This window comes from Ptychodera flava, chromosome 6, assembly GCF_041260155.1.
Source record: "Ptychodera flava strain L36383 chromosome 6, AS_Pfla_20210202, whole genome shotgun sequence".
Classification (NCBI taxonomy): domain Eukaryota; kingdom Metazoa; phylum Hemichordata; class Enteropneusta; family Ptychoderidae; genus Ptychodera; species Ptychodera flava.
Window position 1 is genome coordinate 1,685,001 of NC_091933.1, and position 25,673 is coordinate 1,710,673.

The 25,673-nt window shown below is 37.7% G+C and overlaps 2 protein-coding genes across 5 annotated transcripts in view; one reads left to right on the forward strand and one right to left on the reverse strand.

Annotated features, from left to right (window-relative positions):
- The window catches only part of LOC139134565 (uncharacterized), a 17,298-nt gene extending 783 nt beyond the window's left edge, over positions 1-16,515 (reverse strand). The window contains exons 1-5 of one of the 2 annotated variants that reach the window (XM_070701460.1): positions 16,248-16,515; positions 4,427-4,583; positions 2,933-3,175; positions 1,778-2,005; positions 1-398 (exon numbers count right to left, since the gene is read on the reverse strand). The exon at positions 1-398 is cut by the window's left edge and continues 783 nt beyond it. In XM_070701460.1, the coding sequence (XP_070557561.1) occupies positions 1-398; positions 1,778-2,005; positions 2,933-3,175; positions 4,427-4,481 (924 nt within the window). In that variant the 5' untranslated portion in view covers positions 4,482-4,583; positions 16,248-16,515. Of the gene's footprint in view, positions 399-1,777; positions 2,012-2,932; positions 3,176-4,426; positions 4,584-16,247 lie in introns of both variants that reach the window. The other variant, XM_070701459.1, reaches the window with a different exon arrangement.
- An 85-nt stretch (positions 16,516-16,600) lies between these two features.
- On the forward strand, positions 16,601-23,939 carry LOC139134564 (uncharacterized). 3 transcript variants are annotated; one of them, XM_070701457.1, is made up of 6 exons: positions 16,601-17,117; positions 19,480-19,601; positions 19,989-20,102; positions 20,477-20,590; positions 21,364-21,627; positions 21,951-23,939. In XM_070701457.1, exons 2-6 carry the CDS (start codon positions 19,520-19,522, stop codon positions 22,433-22,435), a joined length of 1,059 nt encoding a protein of 352 aa, XP_070557558.1. In that variant the 5' UTR covers positions 16,601-17,117; positions 19,480-19,519; the 3' UTR covers positions 22,436-23,939. The 3 variants fall into 3 exon arrangements, with proteins under 3 accessions (XP_070557558.1, XP_070557559.1, XP_070557556.1); XM_070701458.1 differs by having other exon boundaries at positions 16,603-16,770; XM_070701455.1 differs by lacking the exon at positions 16,601-17,117 and adding an exon at positions 18,390-18,609.
- Positions 23,940-25,673: the final 1,734 nt, after the last annotated feature.

Consider the following 25,673-nt stretch of genomic DNA (forward strand, 5'->3'; position numbering starts at 1 on the left):
AATGTCGTAAGGTATTGCCTCATTTAATGAAACTAATCGTTGTGTCTCAGCCGAACTCGTCGATGGCAATATCGTTCTCATCTGAATTCCACTGGACGTACTCAGTCTACACCTTGATGACAAGAGATCCTTGTCATCATCCATTGAACATTCCATGATTTCATCATATCCCGGTGGAATTGAATTCAACCTTGTCGGTTGTATAGTCACCAAGGAGATCCCACTTGTTTCGTTTGGCGACAATGTAACGTCACCATATTTTGGCGGTTGGCTGCCTTGGAGAATGGCCGGAGCTGTGCTGACAGGGTGGAGCCCCGATGCACCTTCCCTAGAACGACTTGCACGACGGACGCTGTGTTCATGGAATGGCAGATACCAAGATGGACGGTACTGATAACCTAAAGATAAAAGCAAAATAAAAATTCACATTGCTGATAACTGCAAAAATATGACTTACTCGGTGAGAAAGGGAATATTAAATTTAAAACACAAACCATCATGTAACCATGACGACAATACTCAAAACCGTTATTATAACAGTCCAAAACATTCTATTTCGCGTTTTCTACAACGCTGACCAGTTGAACTATGTGATACACCACCAACGATGAAATGACACGCATGCACACGCATATCTAGTGATTTTAACGAAATATGTCACTGGGAATTCTGTGTACAACTTACAAACAACTCTAAAGATAATGGAAAGGTAATAAGTGTGCAAAAATCGCAATGAAACTTCCCGACGAAATAACAGAGTAAATCAGTGTACTGGGCTCATGAAAACAATTGTACAGACTCTGAGAATACTTGGGAGTAATTTTGCCGAGAATACTCTACTGAGCTAGGGAATACTGATCTAGGGAGTTGTACCGAGAATACTCTACTGAACTAGGGAGTTGTACCGAGAATACTTTACTGATCAAGGGAGTTGTACCGAGAATACCCTACTGAACTAGGGAGTAATTGTCCGGAGAATGCTCTACTGAACTTCCGGAACTGTACTGTGAGAACATTCTACTGATATAAGGAGTAATGAGATGATTTCTCGAACTTCAGCAAATGTAAGTAATAAAATTATGTAACAAAAGTGTCGACGAAACAGTCCCATTTTCATTTATCCTAAAACGAATGGTGACGATATGATATAGGTAGATAAACTAAACTTCATAATCGATGACATATTGATCGGGATTCGTTTCAAGAGTTGAAGTGAAGGAATAATTAAGGTGACATTAAAAACTGTACAAAGAGACAGTTACACTGCCAATGCCCAACTGGGAGACAGTTACACTGCCAATGCCCAACTAGGAGACAGTTACACTGCCAATGCCCAACTGGGAGACAGTTACACTGCCAATGCCCAACTAGGAGACAGTTATACTGCCATAGCCAATGCCCAACTGGGAGACAGTTACACTGCGAATGCCCAACTAGGAGACAGTTACACTGCCAATGCCCAACTGGGAGAATCAAACAGAATTAAATCAGGAAACATTCCTTGTACATATTTAATCGAAGGAAAGGTTACAATGATATAAGAGTTTTGTTCGGCATTTGTATCGGAGGGCAAGCATAATTAATTGAAGACTGATAAATGAGAGGAATACACACTTTTCTACGAAGCAACATCTTTTTTCGGACAAGTCGTTGTAGTTGATTTTCCCTTGTGTACTAAAATATACACATTCCTTTTGTGTAAACAACCAAAAACGTATTTTCCTGCATAGAGTTGATTCTTTCCTTATAAAATATCACCGTTGACATAGGACCGTACCGGAACTTTGCCGTCGTCCGACTAGCGAGCCTCGCAGACGGGGAGGTCCTTCAGTGTGTACAAAGTGTTCAGAGCTGTCTTCTTCATCATCTGGCTGGCTGTCTTTGTTTCTCCTCATACTTACACAGATCACAATGAAACAAACGGCATTGATGAAGATCACGCCAAGAGATACAGACACTAAGATGGATTTCTCGTTAACTTTCTTCCTGGGATCATGCAGCCAATCTGTAACTGAAGAATTCGTATTTATAGACGAGTAATAAAGCACGAAAAGTGGCTACGTGAATTCAAATCAAAGTATTTCAAACTTCATCGTTTTACTGTTTTGAAGATTTAAAACAGTGGTCAATAAATCCTCTGCATGGGTGATGTCATTTTATGGTCTCTTGACTTACTTTCCTGTACGAAGCGATCACGGAAGGATACGTAAAATGTGCAGTAAGCGTACTTTGGAAATATATCAACGAATTCCGACGCCCGAGTCATTGCTCATTTGCTAGCATAGTTTTGTACCGAAAGACCAAGGTTCTTAAAGCATTGATTCATTGTGTGTTTGTTTGAAAACGCAGTAGAAAAGTGGCCAATGAGTTAAGACTCCATTTTTTAACTTTCCATGCGCTATTTGGCCAGATCTTTTAAATTTCTGCAATGTTTGTTCAATTAAACACTTAATTATGCTACACCTTTTAGGGATTTCCAAAGTGTTCAACGGCAAGGTGACGAATTACTGCATCTTTAACACGTCTAATGATCAGCCTGAGTATCGAGAAAAACCTTTCTGCCAATAAAGCTTTATTATATTATACACATGCTTTTATTTGCGCGTTTTCTATATCATATCATTGTCTTCTTCATTTCAAAATGTAACTCGACACTATTAAAATGTATTATAGGTTTCGACTGAAACACAAAACACGTCATATATCATGTGAAATTTCAGTCAAAGGATTGGGTTAACAAGCTGTTAGCAAAGTCACGTGAGAATCCTAAAATGCGACGTTTTGAAAATGCCATGATTCGAGTATACTAAGGGCAAAGCCCATGTGCAACACGTAAAGATATGAGATACAACAGCCATGAATCGATATGTACACTCACACATTTCATAATCAGTAGAATTTTTTTTCAAGTTTTATTAGAACAATTACTCACTGTCAACACGATGGCATTTGATGCCATAATAGGGTCGAACACACCGACATACACCATTTTCAAGGCAGACGCCATCATGTTCACAGCCGCCATCTCGTATACAATTATATTTTGCACCTTGGTCCATTTCCACGATTTCGCAGTGTATCCCATAATATGAACCAAAACACATGCACCTTGATGTAGTTTCATTGCAAATGCTACGATTTTGGCATTCTCCGCACGCATTGCTTGAGTTAGATGCTGTCAGAAAAAATACATATTAAAGCAATGTGATGAAGTGGCATGCCCTTTGTCCTTATCGTCATGAACTGTTATGATTTCGTGAAATGCCCCTTATGCATACTTTAATTATAGTCATATATTTCGTGGGCACAAATTGGTATTATAGCCTCGGCCTAATCACAGGGCCTGAACACTGTTTACTGCCTAGAGATGGGATCATAAAACATGCCGTCGGAAATTAAAATTAATTTTTTCTATCGATCACTCAACTGTTGAAACAAATTTGATGGTTTTGAAATCCTAGAGTTTAAATAACAGTAATCCATAAATAGGATCACGTGATAAAATATAAAGAACCTTATCAAAACTCGATGGTATTTCACGCCAATCATAAATGTCATACAAATTTCTCTGTAAGAAACTTGTCTCAGCGTTAATGAAATTATTTTATGACTGAAAGTAGAGGCATACACAGTCGGGGGTAGAGGTCATGGCAACCGCGTATTACAAAATACAAGATGAGGTCATAATTCAAATCTGACCTTTCAGCTAATTCGTATCACTTAGCTTTAGACATGTATAATCCGCAGATTCCAACGACATTTTGTTTCAAATTCTCCTCTCCGAATGGTGCGTATACTTCCTTGGCTTAGTCGTTGTAATATCAAAGAGATTGTTGCTTTTAATGCTCAATGATTTCATCGAGGATTTCTCCAATGACATTAGGCACTCCACATAATGTAGGAATTGAAAAAAACTTGCGGAACTTGTACACAGGAGTTACTGGCTTCGGGAATGCAGTGAAAATAAATTACGATTTAATGAGACGTCGACAATGTGTGATCCACTGTCTTTAAAAGTACCGATTATATTGCCAGGGTGTATCTCCTACAGCTGACGTCAGTAATTTGCAGAAACATTTTGATCTTTGGGTCATAGAAGGTAGCTCAACTTCGTATGACAGCTAGGGTTTACGTTTTAATGCCAGCACACAGTAATAACGACTGGTCACCTTCTGCACGATTTCCTCTGCCGATATCAATGTCCGTTAAAAAGCCTCAATTTGGCTCAAGCTTTCGACCTCTCTCTGACAATGATCTGTAACGTCAAGCATATAATTACATTGAATTTCACCGGCATATTTGATAAAAATAAGGATTTCGACATTGCCTATCAAGATGAGTGTGGCCAGGGAAGTGGTCATGTGAGCAGAGCTAAACATACGTCTGGTACTAATTGTTACATTGGTTGAAGGAACTAGTTACCTACCGATTGCAGTGAAAACATCAAACATCAAACTGAGGAGACATACTATCAGCAACATGTTACCATGATAAAACCCATTCAGACAATACCACGCACAGTTGCATATTCAACAAGTACTATTGTAGTTTGTGATTTTTTTCAGAAATTTGTATTCTCTTTCCTGAAACGAAGCAAAGGAGCACAAATTTTGATTGACATTGAATCTTTCTTTTTTAAATCTCAAAAAATTGATAATGTTGCTCTTTTGATTCAACAGAAAATACAGATTTAAGTTTGGTCGCTATAATTTATAGATTGACAGACCAAACAAATTTCTGTAATGCAAATTCAGATATTCCACATTTCATTGACATTATGAACATCAAATCATTATTAATATATTCATAGTGATAATAAGCTTAAATTTCTTCCTCAAATTTAAAATGTAATTTTGTTTATAAAATGCTAGAATACCTTATTTTTACATTTTAAAACAACACTGGTACGATACCCCTAGGCTAGGGTATGGTCAGTCCATCGATAATTAGCTCGCATCAAAACACATTTGAAGTGCTCTCAACTACTTTTTTCGTAACGTCGTTTCACATGACGTGGTGCCATATGACATATAATGATGGCGTGTACTATGTCTAACAATGTTGACGTGTGTTATCTATGGCAAACAATGATGATATGTGCTATCTGTGGCAATCAATGGGTGGAGCTATCTGTAGAATACAATGGCTGCAAATGGAAGAAAACTCTCAGTTATTACTTTGCCAAAAATAAACGAGAACCATTGACTCCCTAATATATTAAATCGAGGAAAGAAAAGATTGCCTGCCTTGCGAAGTACACAAGTAGCATTGATGTGCCGTGTTAAAGTGCTTGTACTCGTCGAACCTAAGAAAGGATGCAATTTGTTCGAAAATTTGACAGTCAACAATAAGAACGTGACGATAGCATTGTTTCCGCAAAATACGATAATCATCATTTTTCATCTTTCTCGGTAAAGCGTCTTTGTTTTTATCACCTGCTAATCAATGACCCAATCTCAGGACTACAGGTTTCCTTTTCTTGTGAAATTAAAGCCAATAACAGAGCTGTCGTCAGCAAAGATGCTATATGTACATTGTAATGATGATACAGTCATTACTTGAGGACTACACCAAGGGATTTATGACACTGACATCCTGTGTCACAGTACTGGAAACCAAATAATGTTAAAAATAATTCACACGTGTACCGCTTGTTTCATGTACAAGCGGGGACATAGCCATGACAAAAAGGAGCGAAACCAAGTGTAGCATAAAAAAAAGATTCTAGGTTGTCGAAAATGAAACGAACAGTTAAAGCTACAGCATTGCCACCAGTATACTTGTACAACACACAAATTGGAATGGATAGAGAAATGAAATGGCTTCACGTGCGCACAGTGCTGATTACAAAGGTCTGAACATGTTCCTATAGTTACACAGAGCAACCTGATTATTATTTTACAATTTAATGGTACAAGGGATAAGGTGGTTTGTGTATTATTTAACCTCACTACAATGAAATATTTCAATCACACTTTAATCATACTTGCCAACTCCTTCCGCTGCTGTATGAAAGTACAGTCAGAGTGATGTGTCTTCATTTGATGGTGCAATAGCTCCTAGTGATTCATTATTAATCGAGATCATCACCATGGTAACACGAAATGCACCGAAGCAATGCTGTTAATGGCCACAAATTGTAGACACTGATTTTACCGCCTGCTTGAAGCATTTCTGTTTTGGCAATCCGAGTCTCATTCAACATCCTTCAAAGATTTATCTGAAAAGATCACAGCCATGGAAAGACATGCTAAACTGTAATGCCTAGCCTGGCTGATTCAGCCATAGGGTAATTACCCTCTTGTGATCAATTTAGCGTCAAACCAATTAGTCTCCTAATAGAATTATGGTAGGGTCCCTGTACTGAATGTATCCTTTCAGTGTTACACAGTGCGAGAACGCTCCCTGTTTCAACATGTCACAGTGAATATGGCAAGATTCGTATATGTGACCGACAGGTCTCATGAACAGTCCCTAGAGTACGACGCTGTACAGCACGTAGCCATGACATGCACACTACAGGTAGTGGTGCTACATTTTTCAAATCACAACCTTCTAAAATCGGTAATCTGCTTTCATCAAGTTTTCGTTCAGTGACCTACAGTAACCTTAACAGCGCTGGATTTACTCATTTGATATGTATGGCTAAGGAAACGTTGACCCGTATGTCCATATGGTTTTGTTTCTGTTTTTACATTCTGGTCATGCGGTGTACATTGACTCGCCTTTTGCCTTTTTGAAATGTTGTGGACAAGCTGATGTGTTAGGTTTGATGTAAACTCCATTGGTAGACAACAATTCGAAATTATTCATTTTGCTTTTGTAAAATATTGCTCGAAAAGAAAGGAGCTTCTGATTCTGGTTCAATCTATGCTACAGGTTAGCCAACTAGAATTTCCTACATAGACAGAAGAAGCGCATTTCCACTGTCTATTATTCGTAACCGTGTGCGTGACAATGTTTGAGTAGGTTTTGTCACGTTTGCTATATCATTGCGTTCAGTACGAAACGTAATGTTTTCAGACATGAGAAAAAAATATCATATTCCATATTTTAACAATTACTCGACACTGTTTCTGGCATTAAACTGCATTTTCGTCGTAGCCCTAACGAATACATTGTTTTTTCTCACAGCTGACATCGGTAAAACAAATTATTATTTTGCCATCGTATTTACGTGTACTGCTGTTTAACTGCATGACATATTTTGCATTGGATAACAAAAGTTAGTGGTGTAGTAAGTAAGAGCTTTACACACATTGAGGTGAAACATACTCATATTATAGGTGAGGAGGGCTAGCAATCTTTTGACGATTCTTCAACAGATTAGCTGTTAATTTTTAGGATCAAATCATGATTTATGATATCTATACATTTTCAGCCTTTCTATCCTTTTCATTCACAGTTCACATCGTCATTCTATTCTACATCGGCTTGTTAGCCGACGTTTCTCCTTGTCCGTGGTAGAATCGAATGACGCCAGTAGTGTTGTAATATCCCTGTCGGTGTTTGCAGTCTATTTGCATGTAAAAGATCGCTAGAATATGGTGAGACTATGGTGTATATGAGTTTCAATACCTCAAAAGTATTGCAATATGAGTTTCATGGCACAATCCGCAGAGCGTCTCTGATTTGGGTGAAGAAACATACTGATATTCCCCAGATGTCATCAATTTCTCAGTAGGTGTCTGTTTCAATTGATGTTCTGTTTGAGATGAGAGTACAAAATCTTTGAAAGGGATAGCGCGTATTGACCTTTTGACAATGCCTGAATTGTCTCTCATATAAGTGAAGATGTACTGCCCGCTGTGGCTCTTTGTGTCCTCTTCGTTATGTTCTCATAGGTACCAACCAAAGATGTTTTCAAGTCACGTAGCTTTCCTTCTTGAGTTGAAATACCTGTTTTTGCTAATTTCATGTCGTTATGCTTGATTTTCAATGCTGTTCTTGTTTTTGACTCTGGCTTTGTATGTTTGAAATAAAGTCTTTGAAGAGAAATAAAATATTTCAAGGTTAGGCGCTTTAAATAAAATTCTTTATTTGTCGTCCGCGTGCTGATAGGTTATCAGAGGAAATTAGGAAAACAAACACAATGTTAACGCTATTACAAATAAAAATGTCCTTTTTCTAAAAGAAACGAAATTGAGATTGAGCTTATGTTAATGCACTTTTGTTTTTTGTCTATTTTATTTTTTTCAATGGCTGTCTGGTAGGTTTTCAAAAATCCAAGGACGGCAAACATAGAATTTTCTTTAAGTGGCCTTATTGCAAAAATTATCAAAACAACTATTTTGAAGCATAAAAAGCCCCATTGCGCCGGAAATCTTTGTCAAGGCAAAATATATTAGTAGTACACAAGAGTAGAACCAATCTGACAGAAATCTCATCCGGTATTGTAGCTTTTGGCGAAAACATACTCTTTCGGGTCGAGTTGCCTCCATGGAACAGTCGGCTCGGCAAAAAGACGTACACACTCAATTACACGATAATACCCTTTATAGATCTGGTGATAAAATTTAAATCAAAAATTACTATGGTGTCGACAGTGACGACGATGAACACTGTGACGGTAATGACGACGACGACGACGACGACGACGACGATGATGATGATGATGATGATGATGATGATGATGATGATGATAATGATGATGGCAACAACGATGATGATGAAGATGATGATGATGTCGACGATGATGACGGTGACGATGATTGTGACGGCGGTGACGATGATGATGGTGATGATGACAGCGACGGCGACGATGATAATGACGGTGATGAGGCATCGACGACGGAGATGAAATAAACGTATCGTTGTTTTCTAAGCATTGTCATTGATGTCCACGTTTTCAATTTTTGGTTTCTTTTCGGTGTCTATTAATTTGACAACGCTGACGGTAGGTTATATATAGTAATGGTAGGAGAATTGTCAAACCATTACTATATATAATTTTTGTGAAAATTTCGGACTGCATAAAGTAAATAATTAATATTATGAAACCGTAACCATGGTTAAACAAAAGTTCACCCTTTCAGAATAATTAACGATAACAAGACTTAATGATCTTTTTGGCGACTTCTGCTTAGGAGTGTTTTGGTACACAGAAAGGGATCCCAAATACAGTCACCCTCTAAATACTCCTAGATGGGTATTATCGAAGTACTATAGTGCTTGTGTTCATAAGTTGCTTAGTTGCAAAACAGTTACCAGGTAAAACATATGACAATCGAGACGTGGCACAATAAAGATACGAGAAAGTGTAAAAATTAACCACAGACAAACATTTCGAACAGTACCAAGTGGTGTAGACTTTGTCAGTATGTTTCTTCATTATTTGACTCAAAATTCTCGACGGATCAAAGGTGTCATTTGATTATCTGGTTGTCGACATTTGGATTGTAATTAATATTTAAAAAGTCAACAGACCCATACTGTATTGTGTGCCAGTTGCTAAGCAACAGTTTGTCCTTCGAGGGCCTTCTCCGTATGATGTTTAACATGTACCCAGTTAATCGCCCGACTGATGCCATTGCATTGTTTTCTGTAATGGCTGGGTGTTAGTACGTATCTGTCACTCTGTCAGCCAACAAATCAAACCAGAAACTTGTACATGGCGCAAACCTCTGCAGCCATATTGGATCGTATCGAGTAAACAAATTAAAATGAAATTCGATACGCTCAAAAAGGAACAAAATGACGAACACATTATTCATCCCTAGTTCAGATGCACACAATATTCATGCCCTAAGCTTGAAAAAGTACAGTTTGACCACGTATGTATAAAACCGCAAACCCTCCTTTTGTTTTCTCTCAATTATTTCTTGACTAAATCCACGGTCCAATCTTATGAGTGACCTGCCCCCTACAGGTTATGGCCTCAATTCGATAGAAAAACCAAACCGAACGCATAATTAAAGCCAATTTTACAGATATCCATGTTCGAGCAGCTTTATCTGTATTTTTATCACTTTCGATGAGCTGATCGCTCAACAGTGTCACCAACGAACTCGTTTTATTGGCGTTTCTAGCTTCTCTGCATATTTGAATGTATACGTATAAAAGCCTGCAAACTTTGCAACGTAGACACATTACTGCTATGGGAGCACACGCCACCTAAGAGAACCTCATCTGTTTTATCCAGTAATGTTTTACCTGCAGTGATTTTCTGTTCATAATTCTATAATTGGGGATGGAGTCCTATTCAGATGTAATTCTATGCCATAAAAATAGCAGTGAATGTTTTGAAGCTTGGTTTCTTACATTTTCTGCAAATAGCAGGAAACAATTCCAAGCAATTTCAGCGAAAGGTTGATGATGCATAAATTACAGACCCGAACACTAATGTGATTTACATACTCTTCTGAAATATGTTTAAATTTCTCTCAGTGTTGCCTTCTAGCCATAACTTTTAAAAAGACAAAAAATAAATTTCCCCGTGCCGTGCGTGTATTATCATGTCTCGAATACCTCAGCTTTGCATCAGCATGCTAAATATTACAGATGAAAGTTTCGTATTGTAATATAAAATAAGAAAACAGACCACAATTTGTGAAAGATGAAACCTGATCGATGAGATATTTCATGATTAAATTAAGTGAAAAGCAAATTGTTTCAAGGAATTTAAAACGCAATAGAATACAAAGGCTAGAGAGTAGTGAATTGAAAAATTGTAATTGTAAAATAAGTAAAAACGTGGTCCTTTCTTTGATTTGCTGAGACAAGAAACGGTGAATACTACTGTAATTGAAATTTATGCGTCATATTTCACAGCGAGATGTTTCTTTACCTGAACACTGATAGCACTGGCAACACTTTCATGTAGAGAGCATCTGCTAAACCATTATATTAGCTGGAACTGAATCTCAGGAAATGACGTCATATTACAAAGGATATTCCAGTTGATTAAGACTCTTCTGATTGCGTAAATTGGGTTATTTGACCATGCTAACGTGGTCGATGAAATGCATGAAAACCTCATAATACATACTGTAAAGTAAGTAATCAAACAAACACGTGATTGTTTTTACTATTGATGAACCACGTGCTCACATAGAAGCATTCCATTATTTACCCAAGTTGCCTGCTGTTACACAGGATACCATGACAGTTTGATATTCTCAACAACATTTGTAAGTAATGTGCTGAAAAATCTTGATATGTAAAAATGAAAGAACATTGAAAATGTGAAAGCATTTTACCGTCAATCCACGCAATTAGGATGTACATGATGCAAGGTTTAATTTGGATTCCATTCACCGTCACATAGAGGTAGACTAAACAGACAAAATAAAGCGAAAGCGTTGATGCCATCAGTAGGCTACCGCTGTAATTCACAACACAGAAAATAGAGAGTAATTTAAGCTATCATATATACTTGAGCGTAACGTGATGTCAAATACTAGATTAAATTCATGAAAGAGTATGGGGTCAAATTGTGTATTCACCTACACTCAACCCAAAGGTTATCTTCTGTAAGATCAAGATATCCGTCATCAACAGTAGCGTGCGTAGCGAATTAGCTCTTTAGGGAACCTCAAATAGATTGTGCATGGAAAATCCAACGAGAGTTGAAAAAGATACAGATATGTAAGCGATAGGAAATTATTATACTTTTTTGAAAGGTTTCGGTTCGATTCAATTCTCTTTCTCTCCCTGCGTTCATAGCTTGCCTACAGACACTGCAGTATTCACTATATGTGCAACAATATAATGTATACAAAGAGCGACTTTCTGCCTTGACTTATCCATGATTTTTTATCACCAGTTCAAGGCACAGACATCAATCTCTAACTCCAGAGCCTCTTTAATTGTTTTTTTTTTCCTTCTTTTTGTCTTCTGTTTTTTGTAATTTCTCTGTTTTGTATGTTTTTCTTGTGTCTTGTTTTTTTTGCAATAAAAAATTTGAAAAAAAAAATTAAAAACAAAAACAAAAAAACTCCAGTGTTTGACTCTCAAGGTGATTGATAAATCAAGCATGTTTTATGTTTTTAGTGTTGGAGCTTCAATAGATTATGTAGGCAAAGTGTCGGGATATTACCTTAACTTACCATTTAATACTATATAAATGATGCGAGTTTGTCAAGCTCAACTTCCAGCTATTTTTATTTTCGAATGTAAAACATTAAAGAATTGCAATTCATAGTATACTTTGTCAGAAGTATTCTTTTGGTGGATTATAGTTGGTATATCAGAGCTGTCAAGTAGAAATCAACAAATGGTATGAAATACATGAGTGGCTCTATATAATAATATAGAGGCATTACCAAAACTGCCTGTCCCCTGATTGTGAAACATAAATTTCATTTAAATGGATGTGAATATTTACATTTGAACAGCTTGGTTTTACTTTCTGTTAGGTTTTCTAACGACACAAGCATTGCATATGAAACCTGTCATCTGCACAATAGGACGATGCTGTTTCAAGTAACCTGGTGAGGCTGCTAGTTTGTAGTTGAACTCTTCATCATTTATAATTTTATGTATCAGATATTTAACGGTACATTTACTAAAGACCCTTTCCTCCATGTTTGCTTTGTTATTCTCCGTACTCACGTTGGAGCTCGTGTCTCCATGGTGATAATGGAGTCCTCTCTGTCAAGCTACAAATTCATGGGTACTAGCAATGGTAATTGTATGTAGTATGAACTGTATGAACACTGCGTGATGTCAAAGCAATGTACAGTCTATATCACTTGCACATTTTATACCTCCATTCATCACGTACTCTCCGTTAAATGTCATTCTATAGATAATACATGCAAACTGGACGAGTATAAAAACTTGTCATGAAGTAGTTGGCTTGCAATTACGGCGTACCATTCCTTTGACGTGTTTTTATTAAGATTGTGGTCGTAAAGATCATACACAAACACATGTCATAACTATCCGTCCAACTTGTCTCAATGGCATCATAACACCATCTGTCACAAATCCCTGTCTATCTATCTAACAATGTCTTCCGAATTTGCTTGATTTTGCATACGTGGAGTTTATTGCAGGATTTAAAATCAAACTCAGGACAAATGACTTAAACTAACGATGACATTCAATGATGAACTTTTACTTATGATAGGTTATGTAAGCATTTATACCACTGAATCATTGAATCACATAAACACGCGAAAACGCTTCTGTTGATATAATTCATCAGTGATCAAAATTTTAAAAGGATCGCAATATCAATTGCAACAGATTTTCAAAGGGATCACTTCTAAACCCTGTCAATGATACGTAACAATGCACTAAGAAGGGCTCCGAAATGAACTATCTCTTACTGAGTAACAAGAATCAAGACGCCCCGTGATAAACTATTGTTGGACACCTGTGTGTAATGCTGCCTGCTTTAAGTGCAGTTGCCATGGAAATTAACAACCCCGAAGTCAGCATATCAGGACAATTCTTTTCTAGTCAGCTAGACTGTGTATGCTTGTACATTTTTTGAACGGTAGACATTAAACGACAACGAAAATTTGGATTAGGAGGGCTTTAGACTTTCACGGAACCAAAGGTGACGCGACTTAAAAGCTTGTAATATAAACGACGCAAGTCAGATAACGAAGACACAGTGTTCTGCGAGTAGATTTTGATGTTCAAATACATCTACAGGAATATTTGTCATGACATGGTTTTATATAATTCTATTTCAAATATATTCTGCTTTTATTGTCGATGGCAGGTCCTTCGTGTACTTTGTATGTTCAACATCACACAGTACAGATATTTGATGGAAATTTAAATCATGGATCGGCATGAGACTTAAACTGCTTGAATTTGTATCAAGAGTTGAGTCTAATTGAGGACTGGAAGGTCACTAAAAGGGTCGTCTATTTCTGACAACGCATACAGATATAAATATCAGACATAGCAAAATTTCTGATTCAAAATAGAATTTCTTGTCTATGTAGGCAATTACTGTACGTATTCCTACGAGATACGTCTTCTTGTTTCCTTTTGCGTCGTCGGCTTTTGTGACATTTACGAGCACATATGCCGCTAGTGGTAATTATAAAATGTTTTACCACCATCACTTGTTGGCGTACTCAATGATACAAAGACGTCTACCGTGAGCTGAAGCTACCTTGACAACAGACATTCAGGGAAAAATGAATGAACGTTTATGACAGAGCACATCTCTACACTTGATTTTGATGCGATAGATTGGCAAGTTGAACCTACCAACTTGAACTTGTTCAGAGTTACCCCACTTTAATGTTAGCTGTCTATATCCGTCACCAGCCATAATTGACACTCAATTCTGAAGCTGTCGACTAGAGATTTGAGGTAACCTTGTATCGTCTGAACGTCTTGTCTGGCGACAACATGGAATTGTTCAGATTTCTTAATCGTGCCTTGACAGACACAAAAATTAACCATTTCAACTAAAATTTGAAAAGATATTTGATATATGCCTTCTGTACACACATAACATAAACGTGTGACTTCAGGCATGTTTAACTTACAACTGTATTTATCGGTGATTCCATCTCTGGACGTTGACAAAAGGCAGGTGTCGTCAAAGATAGTATTGGATTCAGATTTACCAAACTGTGCCGATTCCACCTATTAAAGGCTTCTATCTAAAAGGGGAAAACTGGGCCGGATCTTTCGTCTTTGTACGGAGCAGGTAAAATTTGAAAAAAGAGACAAATAGACAGACAGACAGAAAGGTAAACAGATAATTTGACAGATAAATAAACGAACAAGTATTGGAGAGATAATGAATGTCTGATACTATTAGTACTATTTGGATGTATTTGTTTTAGCGGCACAATACCAATTACATGTACAAAATGCTTAGTCGTTATCCCTTCTTTCTTTTACCGAAGTCTATAGCGCCATCTGTCTAACAGTAAACGTCCGGACTTACCGGATTTGACAGACTACTGATAAATCTTTCACGATTTACAAGAAATGCTGATTTAATCTCTAGGGTCATTTGGGTCTTCTTGTTGAAATTTGAGACTGTTTAATACATTACCATAAAATTGTGATCTCCAAGTCAGTTCAACACGCTTATATGCATAACAAACAAAAATGAACCACACATATGTCAGTCTGTCTGACTTTCTATCAGTCTCTCTGTCCGTCTTTCCATCAGTCAGTTCGTCTGCCTGCCTATCTCTCTCTCTTTACAGATACTAACTCCCAATACAAGACAGTAAACCAGACGTTCAATTCGTGCCTCCATTAGTCAGTAAGCTGTCACTCTGCTACATTAGCGTTGACAACATTACAGACAAATAGTGACTTGAAACGTATCATTGCCCTACCTTCAACGGACAATTACAGACAAATAGTGACTTGAAACGTATCATTGCCCTAGCTTCAACGGACAACTCAGCAGATAGAATGGATTAAATTCGATTCTGCAGACTTCGGCCAAAGAAACCTTAAATGTGAAATATATGGCATTGCACTTTCAAATTAAAACTGTATCTCACCAAATGTGAGTACCATGCTCAATCTTACGATTCTGATAGGTGAGGGAAGTTGTCATGGGAAAGCGATAATATGCATTTCCCGTGAATCCTACGTGATTGTTCAAGTCCCTAAAGTGTAAAGTGTTTTATCTGTTAGAATATTGAATCTGGGTCTCGTACTTTTATGACCAAATTGTCCATGACAATTGCAGCTTTGAGAATAGCTTAAAACTGATTTCTGGTCGCCCGATTTCAATAGCTACAAATGTTGCCAATGGTCTCTTTGAATGAATAACAACCATAACCTTCCTGGTTCATTACGTATTTCCCCGTGAAAACGATGAAAATGCAAAAAATTAAAAAACTGTTTTATGAAAATCTATGACTGGCAATACTGCATTCAACGTCAAAATAACATCAATACTGTCAATAGCAATGTTTCCATTGCATAGTCCATGATTTAAGATCATGTTGATTTTAATTTTTTATCGAAATATTCGTTCGTATGATTAATAGCAAGTGATGCAGGATTTGAAAAAAAAAATGGAACATTAAGCTTTCTTTGTAGCAATAGGAGGTAGTTTCATCAAGTTCTTTGGAAACGGGGAGCCTTTATACGCTATTCTGATACTTGAATGATAGTTAAATGTTTTTTCTTCAACGCAAAGTATACGGGAGCCAATACAAATAGACAGCACTGACGGCAATGTTATTTGAAGAGAATTGTTAATAAACTGGCATGATGAGTTCAACATCGAATGAACTACTTTGAATCTGGACTCACGTCTGTAAAGAAACTAAAGAAATCAATAGAGATTGCAGTCTCACCTTACAGACATCAAATTCAGCGTAACAACTCCGGTCTCATGTTAACTTAATTGCCGTACGTTACTGATACAAGAGCCGATGTTGATCGGCTGATGAAGAATTCCAATAAGTGTGCAAGTCCTGTCTCACACCCGTATATCAGAAATGTAGCCTGGTGTCCACGGAGCATCGATTTCAGAAAGAAAGAACGGCTGGAACGGTCTACTGTGCGACGAAACAAAGCTTGATCCGTATGCTATACAACTCACAATGATCCCAATACTGAAGTAGTTTACCTCGAACTACATGTCAGTTTTATGGCTATAATGCCATGCATGTACGCCCTCTACCGCTTGTTATCCTACTATTTTTCTGGAACATTAAAAGGTCAACTGACGATACCAGGAAGTACACAATCGCCGATCGTTTGTGTACTACATGAAAAATGTCCTTTCTCTCGGCGTGTTTGGAGTTTAACTACTCATTCTGTTGTCCTTAGGCTAACTATAGAGTGTCAACATAACCAACAAGGGCACATTGTGTGGTAGGTCGGAAATACACTCAAGTCGGGTTAATGGAAGCCAAATTAACATAATTGTCGGTATGCTCGAATACTTGTCGTATTTTGCTCTATATATCGTGCACAAACGCACGTAATACCTGTGTTCAGGGTGTTATACCAGAAGTCGTGATGTCATTGACTGTTATTCATATGATGAAACAATATAGCCATGACGTCATAGTGTAAGATCTTTGCACCATCTTCGTGGTTTTGTGGTTGCACAGAAGTTCAGCTACGTCATTCCCAAGACCTCGGCCCAAGACCGACTACTCCTTACCAGAAATTGAGCAAACGAGCCGTTGAAACGCAGTGCAGTTGGCTGCTTCAAGGTTAGATACTAAGATATACCTTATTGAAAAAATCATCAGTGGTCTATAGGTTTCATGACACTTTAGTTCATATCATATGTGACGCCATAAGGTAGGTTTTGTATGAACGAACTATTATTACACTACACAAGACGAGTAACCGTGATTATAGTAATTCGCAGAATGCAAACCTTCCAGAATTGTCTACAAAAAAATAGAAAACGATTAGCGTGAAGGATTAGGATGAATGTCAACTGCCGGTATTCATAAATACTTTAATGCGAGCGGTTGCCTGACAGGCGATAATTGAAGAGCATTTCAGAAAACTTACACAGTAAACAGGATAGGAACTGTTTCTGGATAATGATATGATAGTAAAACATGAAAGAAATCTATTAGTCCTCATTTTCGTTATCTCATGTATGAAGTATATAGATTGTCATTCCCGTATATGGTACATTATTTCATATCGACATCGTTTTCTGCTGTTCAGATAAAAAGGTATAGACCCTGGATTTGTACACTTATAATTTCGTCTGACCTATCACTGACCTATCAGAAGTTGGAAAGTGAAAAATCTTTAAAAATAGTGTATGAATGATAAACACATCAAAATACATTCATACGTTGTAGTATCGGAGAAAGGTAATCTATAGCAAAAGTGCAATTTACAAAGACATGAGTACTTCTCCATACATTGAAGGGTTATGTTCCAGGTCATCGATCATGTTGGTTGCATTGCCACCATGAAATGCGTTTGCCCTCAAAGCAACATATTTGTCTCACCAGTTGTCACGCTTTTGGCCATGCTATAGTATCCAGGTTACACGGCCGTGGCGATGGTGCCGTACACATTGATAGTCATCCTACATTGACGTCATTCACAAAGTCACCAACGATATCATGTTGAAACAAACGTTTTGCAAGTCTTGTTCAAACGCCTGCAAATTTTCAATGAATTCCAGAGCTTATGACGGTCGAAAACTCCTGTAGATTTCTTCTATTGTAAAATGTAAAATTTTTTGTTTCATGTCACAACTATTCATATTGTTCTGCTTAATGAAACATGTTAATTTGTAAGTATTTATATAAAACGTTTTAATGACATATTACGGTACATACAAGAGAGTGCATCACCATAGTAACATGTTATGGGTGTAGGCAAGGTGTGAGTAGGGTTCTGGTGATTTATAATTCAACATGTTTCAGTAAGCAGTATAACGTAAATAAATTCTCAAGTGAAACAAAAAGGTCGAGCAAAGTTTAGCAAATAGCCTAGCTAAAGGTAGGTGCCCGTGTGCTCGTTTGTCGAACATGCATTTTTACTCTTTTCTCAAATGTAATTTTACCTCCACAAATATTATGAAAAAAACCCAGGTCGGTTACTAATGCATAAATCTTACATCCCTCAGGTGGATTGTTGTGTTTGTATAGATATTTTGTCCATCCATTCCACTACTAACCAATATGTAACGTGGCTTGGTCGAGTGATAGTTTGGTCGAAATCGTTCTGGTACGTATATTGTTCGTGGCAGTCGGTGCTATTCCGATTGCTCGTGTACGGGGCCGGTAATAACGCGTATACCTGCATACAGGCGAGTGGTACGCCATAGTTCACTTAGTTTAATCACGCTACTTTTACATGATTACAATATCTAGAAAGGTCGGTCGTCTACAAAGATGTGGTCCACCCACTCGTGGTCCACCACAGTCAAACAGACCGGGCTTCAAACTGAAGTCGGTACGTCAAAGGCTCAGAGCGTCTACATCTCTGTACAGGAATGCGTCAAGAAGTGTGTCCCTGTCGAGAAAGTGTACAACTAAAATCGTCTCTAAATTTGCTTCATGCCTTTGGTATGCATCTATAGTAAAGTAAAGACAATTGGCAAAGTGGAACACAGGAAGGCCGCTCCCATCAGTACATCTGTCAACATAGCGTCCGGTCAATGCTAATGGGTTAAGCAGTTGTCAAAGCAATAATTCACTAAAAGGGGATGAACGGTTACTTCAGAAGTCCTGCAAATCAACAAGAGAAGAGCATTCTCACGATGTATCAGGTGTAGGGTTAATCACGGGCACTCCACAAAACATACCTCAGCAGCTTTGCTTTGCTACGACAGCCAAAATCCCTCGGAATGATAGCAATAGTTTACTGTGGACATCTTGCTTTATACTAAGAATTTTTACACTTTTCCTGCTTACGTTGCAATTCTCTCGATAAAATTGTGTGAACAGTCTCCATCGTCCATCCTTTAATCAGGGCCACTTCAGAGTGCGACAGCCTGGGGCTTGTACATTGATGGAATATGATTGACTAAGACTTAGTAAGTTCCAATAAAGATTTTACGAATTTTAATAAAGTCATTCTGTTTTGATCTTGTAGCTGTATCAAGAATCCTTACTTAAGGAATTACACGGACACTATGGAGAAGACGATGCCAGAGACTGTGGTATTGTGTGTGATATGGAATGTCATGTTTATCGCAGTTGTCAAGCCCACCAACGGTATGTCACACACAACATCAAACTATCTAAACAAAATTGAACTTCGATGCATCTGCTGGATCCACAACCTTGTTTTATATTGCTTTAAATTTTATTCCCCTTCTTTCTTTTATCTCGTTAATTGATCGTGCAAGACAAAGTTAGTTGTAATATCCATACACGACGACAGTTGAAAAGATTCAGTTGAGCATCGCTAGTGAGACTATCACGTCCAGACTCGGATATGGAGATATGTGGTAATTATCCCGATAAATTAACACATTTACCCCTTATTAATCTCTTAGTGCATTTGTCATCGTCTCGAGAATGATGACACCGATTGGATGGAAAAAGACAGTGAAAGACGAATGTTTTCATGAATTTATATATGTATCTGATTCATTATAGGATATAGTTCAACGGTCGAACCGTGCGGCACGTGTCAAAATGGTGGCATTTGCGACCCGTCCCTCCTAACGTGCGTTTGTCCTACCAGCTACGGAGGACCAAATTGTGAAGATCGTATGTAGCCAGTATCAGTTAATTAATTGAATAATTTATTTATTTATCTATTTTGCATTTATTTATATGAAATGTTATTTTAAAATAGTTATCTTGTCAGAATTGTGATATGAGAAACGAACAGAAGTAATTAAGTCTCTAGCTTTTATTATACAGAGACAACATAAAAGTCTTGGTGGAAATATAAATACCAAATCTAAACGGAACAAATTTAGATTCGAGTTACATTTTCCATTTTTCTCAAAATTCTTTTTGGAAAGCCTCGATAAAGGAGATGATCTCGAAGATTTTACCAATCAAATGTTTAATAATGTGTCGGGGCACAAGAGGAAATCACCTCTATACGTTTCACTTCTGCATTTTGATATTTCTAGGTACGTTTGATTGTACAATTGACGGATGTTCAAATGGTGGTTATTGTTACGAGACAACAGGGGAGTGTATGTGCGTAGATCCCTTTTATGGCTTTCGTTGTCAACTTTCCAGAGGTAAGAATGAACACTATAAGTTCCGCTATCAACCAATCAGAGCTTGTCATAAGGATGACTGACACGCGGCGTCCGTCGTTCGTCAATTCTTTTGTGGGCAACTTCACAAAAATCGCTCGTCTCATTCATTTGATATGTGGTACAAGTAGACTCCGGAGTGCCTTCATTCGGACTTCTACAAATTAGCGCAGTCTCCTCTCTCTTGACTCATCTCACTTGCACCTCACTACTACTTTACCTGCAACTTCTGATCACATGATCACGCAATGTCCGAAAACACTGCCGAACTGGCAACCTGTTGACCTTATTAGGAGATTAAAGAAGTCGATGATTATCTTCGAGTCGCGATACAGTAATAACGTTAATTCTTATTATTCGAGATGCCTTGAATCTTGAGATAACCATGCTTTGACTTCTTTTAGGACCAAACTTCAAACCTTTCTTTAAACTACAATAGACACTTTTTTGTTTTTACACTTTTGACACATATTTTTAGATTAATTTCTTACAAATTTCATGATTACTGTTATCAATTTCTTTGCCTTTTGGTCCCATTTTGTCTGCATTTTGCAATTTTGATGTCATACATATTTTTTTTCCTGCGCTTATTGTCATGTTCTGCGTCCATGAAAACGTTGTCGATATATTGCACTATATCAGAGTGTTCACTTATCAAGATGATGACGACGACGACGACGACGACGACAACGACGACGATGATGATGATGATGATGATGATGATGATGATGATGATGATTATTATTATTATTTAGATCCATGGAACAGCCCAACGGAGGAAGAGAAAAACAAGAGATCAATGATAGTTTCTGTGGTGTTTTCCATAGTTGTGATCTCAGCTGTGTGTGCAGTGGTCATCTTTATCAATGTTAAACGATTACGAGAAAGGCGTCAAGAGCGGGAAGCAGAAGAAGAAATACGAAATGCTGTTCAAGTAGATGGACCTCCACGTCTTAGACTTCCAGAAGGTTTACAAATTCACAAACCACAGTGTGATATACATAGAGAAGACAGCGGCTGTGAGTAGCTCTTCATACTTTCTTTTTACGTATTCTCACTACCAAATGTACATCATCGCCATGCAAACCGGCATCTGCATACTGCTCTCTGCAGCTCTCCTTTCAGTCACTAGGTATACCTTTAAGTCGTAAGACTATTACTAGTAAAGAGTCTGTTTTGTTGGTGTAGGGTATTTTGCAGTTGAATGCAGCATATTGATGCTCTTCAAAGCGTGTGTTTGCCATTTTTCATATGTCCCCAGATGGCTAGTCGTCTGAGATGTTTCTCAATACTCATCTCTTCATCTGACATTGTGTTCCTGTTTTCTTATTTTTATCTCAAGGTTTCGGTAACCAAGGTGGCACATGGCTTATATCGCTGTCGTCGCTACCAAAACGCAAACGATCTTCTAAACGTGGCCTTCGAGGAATTTGCACATCGCCAGCTGCACTTCAGAACTCTGGAAGATCTAGCCAGGTCACGACAGACTTGGGAAGATCTCCTTCAGGTGTTACGGTCCAAGAATGCAGCCTGGTCAGTTTACCGCCACCTTATGACCAAGTGATAGACTCTGATGAAAGAGAGACTAGCATGAACACAGAAGGCAGCGGTTTGTTTATGCGATGCCCTTCCACATTGTCGAGTGAAGAGCAATCCAGGACAGAGTCACACGTTGCAAATAGCAATACAGGAGAAAGTGAAGGCATTTCTATAAATTTCCTTGAAACAAACATAGATGTTGAAATGAATGGAATCGGTAACCAAACCTGCAACACATCTGAATCTACTAGCCGTCATTCGATGAACAACTGTAGTTCAAACTTGTGATATTATTTTCAAGAGCAGATCTGCAAAGACTTCGAGCATTGATCCGATCCTCAAAAAATGGTTTGAGCGAAGCACAACAATTCGGGGTTATCTTTCACGTGATCCAGATATTGTTGCATGGATTACTTACAGAATTTCGTGGTATAAATATGTTGTGGCAATATGTTGTGACACTCGAGCGAATAATACAACTATGCGGTGCGACTTCGGTAAGAAAGCCTTCAGTTTTATGAGGGGTGGACCGGAGGAATAGGGGCCACATTTCACAAACTTGCCCTAGTGGGAGGGTCACATTTTACAAACTTAGCCTGAGGGAAGGGTCACATTTTGCATTGCTAAGTTTAAGGGGCTTATGATAGATGCAAAGTCTGAATAAGTTGTGTAAATAAACTTCACAACAATACTGCCATGTATAGAGAATTCACATTTTCGTTGAAATTCCAAAATCTGATTATTTGTACAATATGCACTTGTAACGATCCTATTATAATCAAGTACATTCATATCAATTATTCAACGTCTATAAATGAACGAATATTGCTGTTTTTTATTGAAAGAAAAAATTCATAGTTTTAGACTACCATGTAAAGTGAATCAGCATTTTTTATGAAATCCAAACTTTCAATTTCTTGTACACCTATGCACATTTTACTTCCCACTTCACATGTACATATATTATCAAACATATATAAAAGTACAGATTCAGCTAAGTTTTGTAAGGGAAAGTTGTTAATAGATTGCTCGATGGAGTCCCATGTATAACGATTTGATATGTATCGATGGAGCACTATATCAACCACATCTTGGCTTCTAATACACGCTGGACCACCGTCAATATCCTCCCCCCTCCCCCGCCCTCATAATAACTTAAGGCTCTCTAGAGAAATTCAATGAAATTTTAGCCACATACAGTTTCGACAATTATTCACTCCGATATTTAGTGTATCTTTACATTTGTACAGTTTATATTGATCCATAAACAACACGTTTGACGTGATTAGGTTTACTCAGAATTTCTATAGTGGCTAAAAGTGACACTTTCACAACTTCTTCACCTATTAGTACCATTATATACTCACAAAATATGAGTACAGTGTATTTATCCTACTTCCAGTACTTCAGATACCAGGATGGAAACAGAAAGTGTTAAACGATGAGAATGAGAGAAAAACAGTACTCTGTTAATTTTACCAAAATGATTTTGAACTGCTTGCCATTGTTGCAAAGGTTCTTATCCGTTATTTTACAACTTTTGTGTTTCAGATGTAATTTTGTGATTTTGCAACTCGTCAAGTGACGGTTACGCGATGACATAAATTAATTATTTACATATTTATTAATATGTGTATAAAGGCATGGCATTAATTTTGATACTTGATTACATTCTTTAACAAAATTTTATAAGTGATTTACCATGACATTGTAATGTAACATTTCACATAACAGTCACCATGGTAACCATACCTACAAAATTATCCATATTAAAAATGGCGTTATTTGAAAAGATCTCTTCACTGTGTATGAAAACACGATCAGTCTTAGAAATAATCCTACACATGCCTTCGCAAGCTACTTCCCAAAGTTATGACTTCAGTCTTTGTACTAGATTCGAATGTCGGGACAAGGGTACATATAGGAAACCCCTGTTGCACTAGAAACAGAAAACGTCCTTATCACGTATTGTATGTCTGTTCAATAAGTCGTTGAACTAGACACTGGTGTAGTTAATTACCTCATACATTGAAAGTGCCAATAAATACACTAAAACCCTACAAAAATTGCATCTCACGATGAAAAAAGAATAGAAAATCACTTCCTCCAAAGAGAAACTCTCCCATATGTTTGTTATGGCATTCAAAAATGAAAATATACATTTTTCGTAAATGACAAGAATGAGATAACGCTCAACTCCGAAGTCGCCCCTGAAATGTTGGAAGTTCAAGTACAGGTGCGGTAAAGACGCGGTAAAGACTCGCCTGAAACAACTTCGCTAGGATTTGGCATCCGAGGGCAAGATCTTATGACATGCATAGTGACTATATGCTGAGCGATATGAGTTGTTGTATGGCCACCAGATGATAATTTTGATACAATTATTTCCATATGTGTCTGACAAAACGTCCAAATGGTGCATATCCCATCTCAAAGATAGGATCTTACTTCATGTCTTGTAAAAGCATAGGCCTAGATGAAATCGGAAATACGCGATACACGAGGCAGTTCCTGTCTCGTTGTATGGATGGGCAGAGTATTTACGTGCGATACCCTGAGGCATCACACCTATGGGTATAAAACACTGCTGGCGACGGCAAATTTCACGATTACCGTTTTACTTTCTATCATAAGTTCAAGGTAGGGCGTCCTCTCGTTAATCAATTACGTCGGTACTTGAAATCTATGAAATATTTCATGTTTGCGTGAATTTATGATGCTTCAATTGAGAGCTGTCGCGACACTGTGATTTACAAAACGGGCCTCAGAGGAGAATGACTTTTCTCTTCCATGTCGTATTGACAGACATTTATGGATTGCAGATACCCTGCAGTCTGTGCCCAATGCCACACCTTGGAAACGTGTATTTAAAACTTTACACGGCATTGAACTGTCCACATCGATCTCTGCATTGTGTTCAGAAATAGTCGTTCATTATCAGATCGTTTTGTACTAGGTAGTTGCCAGTTTTGTAGGAAATTGTTCCATGATGACGAGTTTTTGGGACAAGATATAGACTAGTTCTAAGTTCTTGTGGGAAGAATACGCCATGTAATACCAAATATCACGTCTTCTATTCTTTTTTGTATTAATTTGTCCATGCTATCATTGTTTATTGCGTGTATTACAATCAACTAGTCAAAACATACAATTTTTAAGTGCCAAAGCTATAAAATATCATTACTATTTTGGTCACGGTTACTTGGAAACCAGTAACGAACCAAGCTTTGGTAAATGTTTGGTTGCAGAAGTATCTGCATATATTATGTTTATTCGCTGCTTGTCAAGTGTCATGGCGGCGTTCTTCCCAATAATTCAGTCGTCAACTTAAACACTCCATTAGAAATAAATGTGGTCTGGAAAGTTGCAGATCTTGAGCAGTGTCGTCGGGTTGGCTTCATCAGATTATTACCCGCCACTTTGTGCGTAGAAGTTATTTCCGGTGACATTTAACGATCCTGCGTCAACCTGCTAAAAATAATTAAATGTAAATTTCACATCACCCATTGTATGAAGGCTTATCTAC

Coding starts and splice junctions, on each gene's coding strand:
- LOC139134564 (XM_070701455.1), top strand. CDS start 18,485: ATGCATAAATCTTACATCCCTCAGGTGGATTGTTGTGTTTGTATAGAT. Junction 20,103..20,476: donor AGGACCAAATTGTGAAGATC/GTATGTAGCCAG, acceptor TGATATTTCTAG/GTACGTTTGATTGTACAATT. Junction 20,591..21,363: donor TCGTTGTCAACTTTCCAGAG/GTAAGAATGAAC, acceptor ATTATTATTTAG/ATCCATGGAACAGCCCAACG.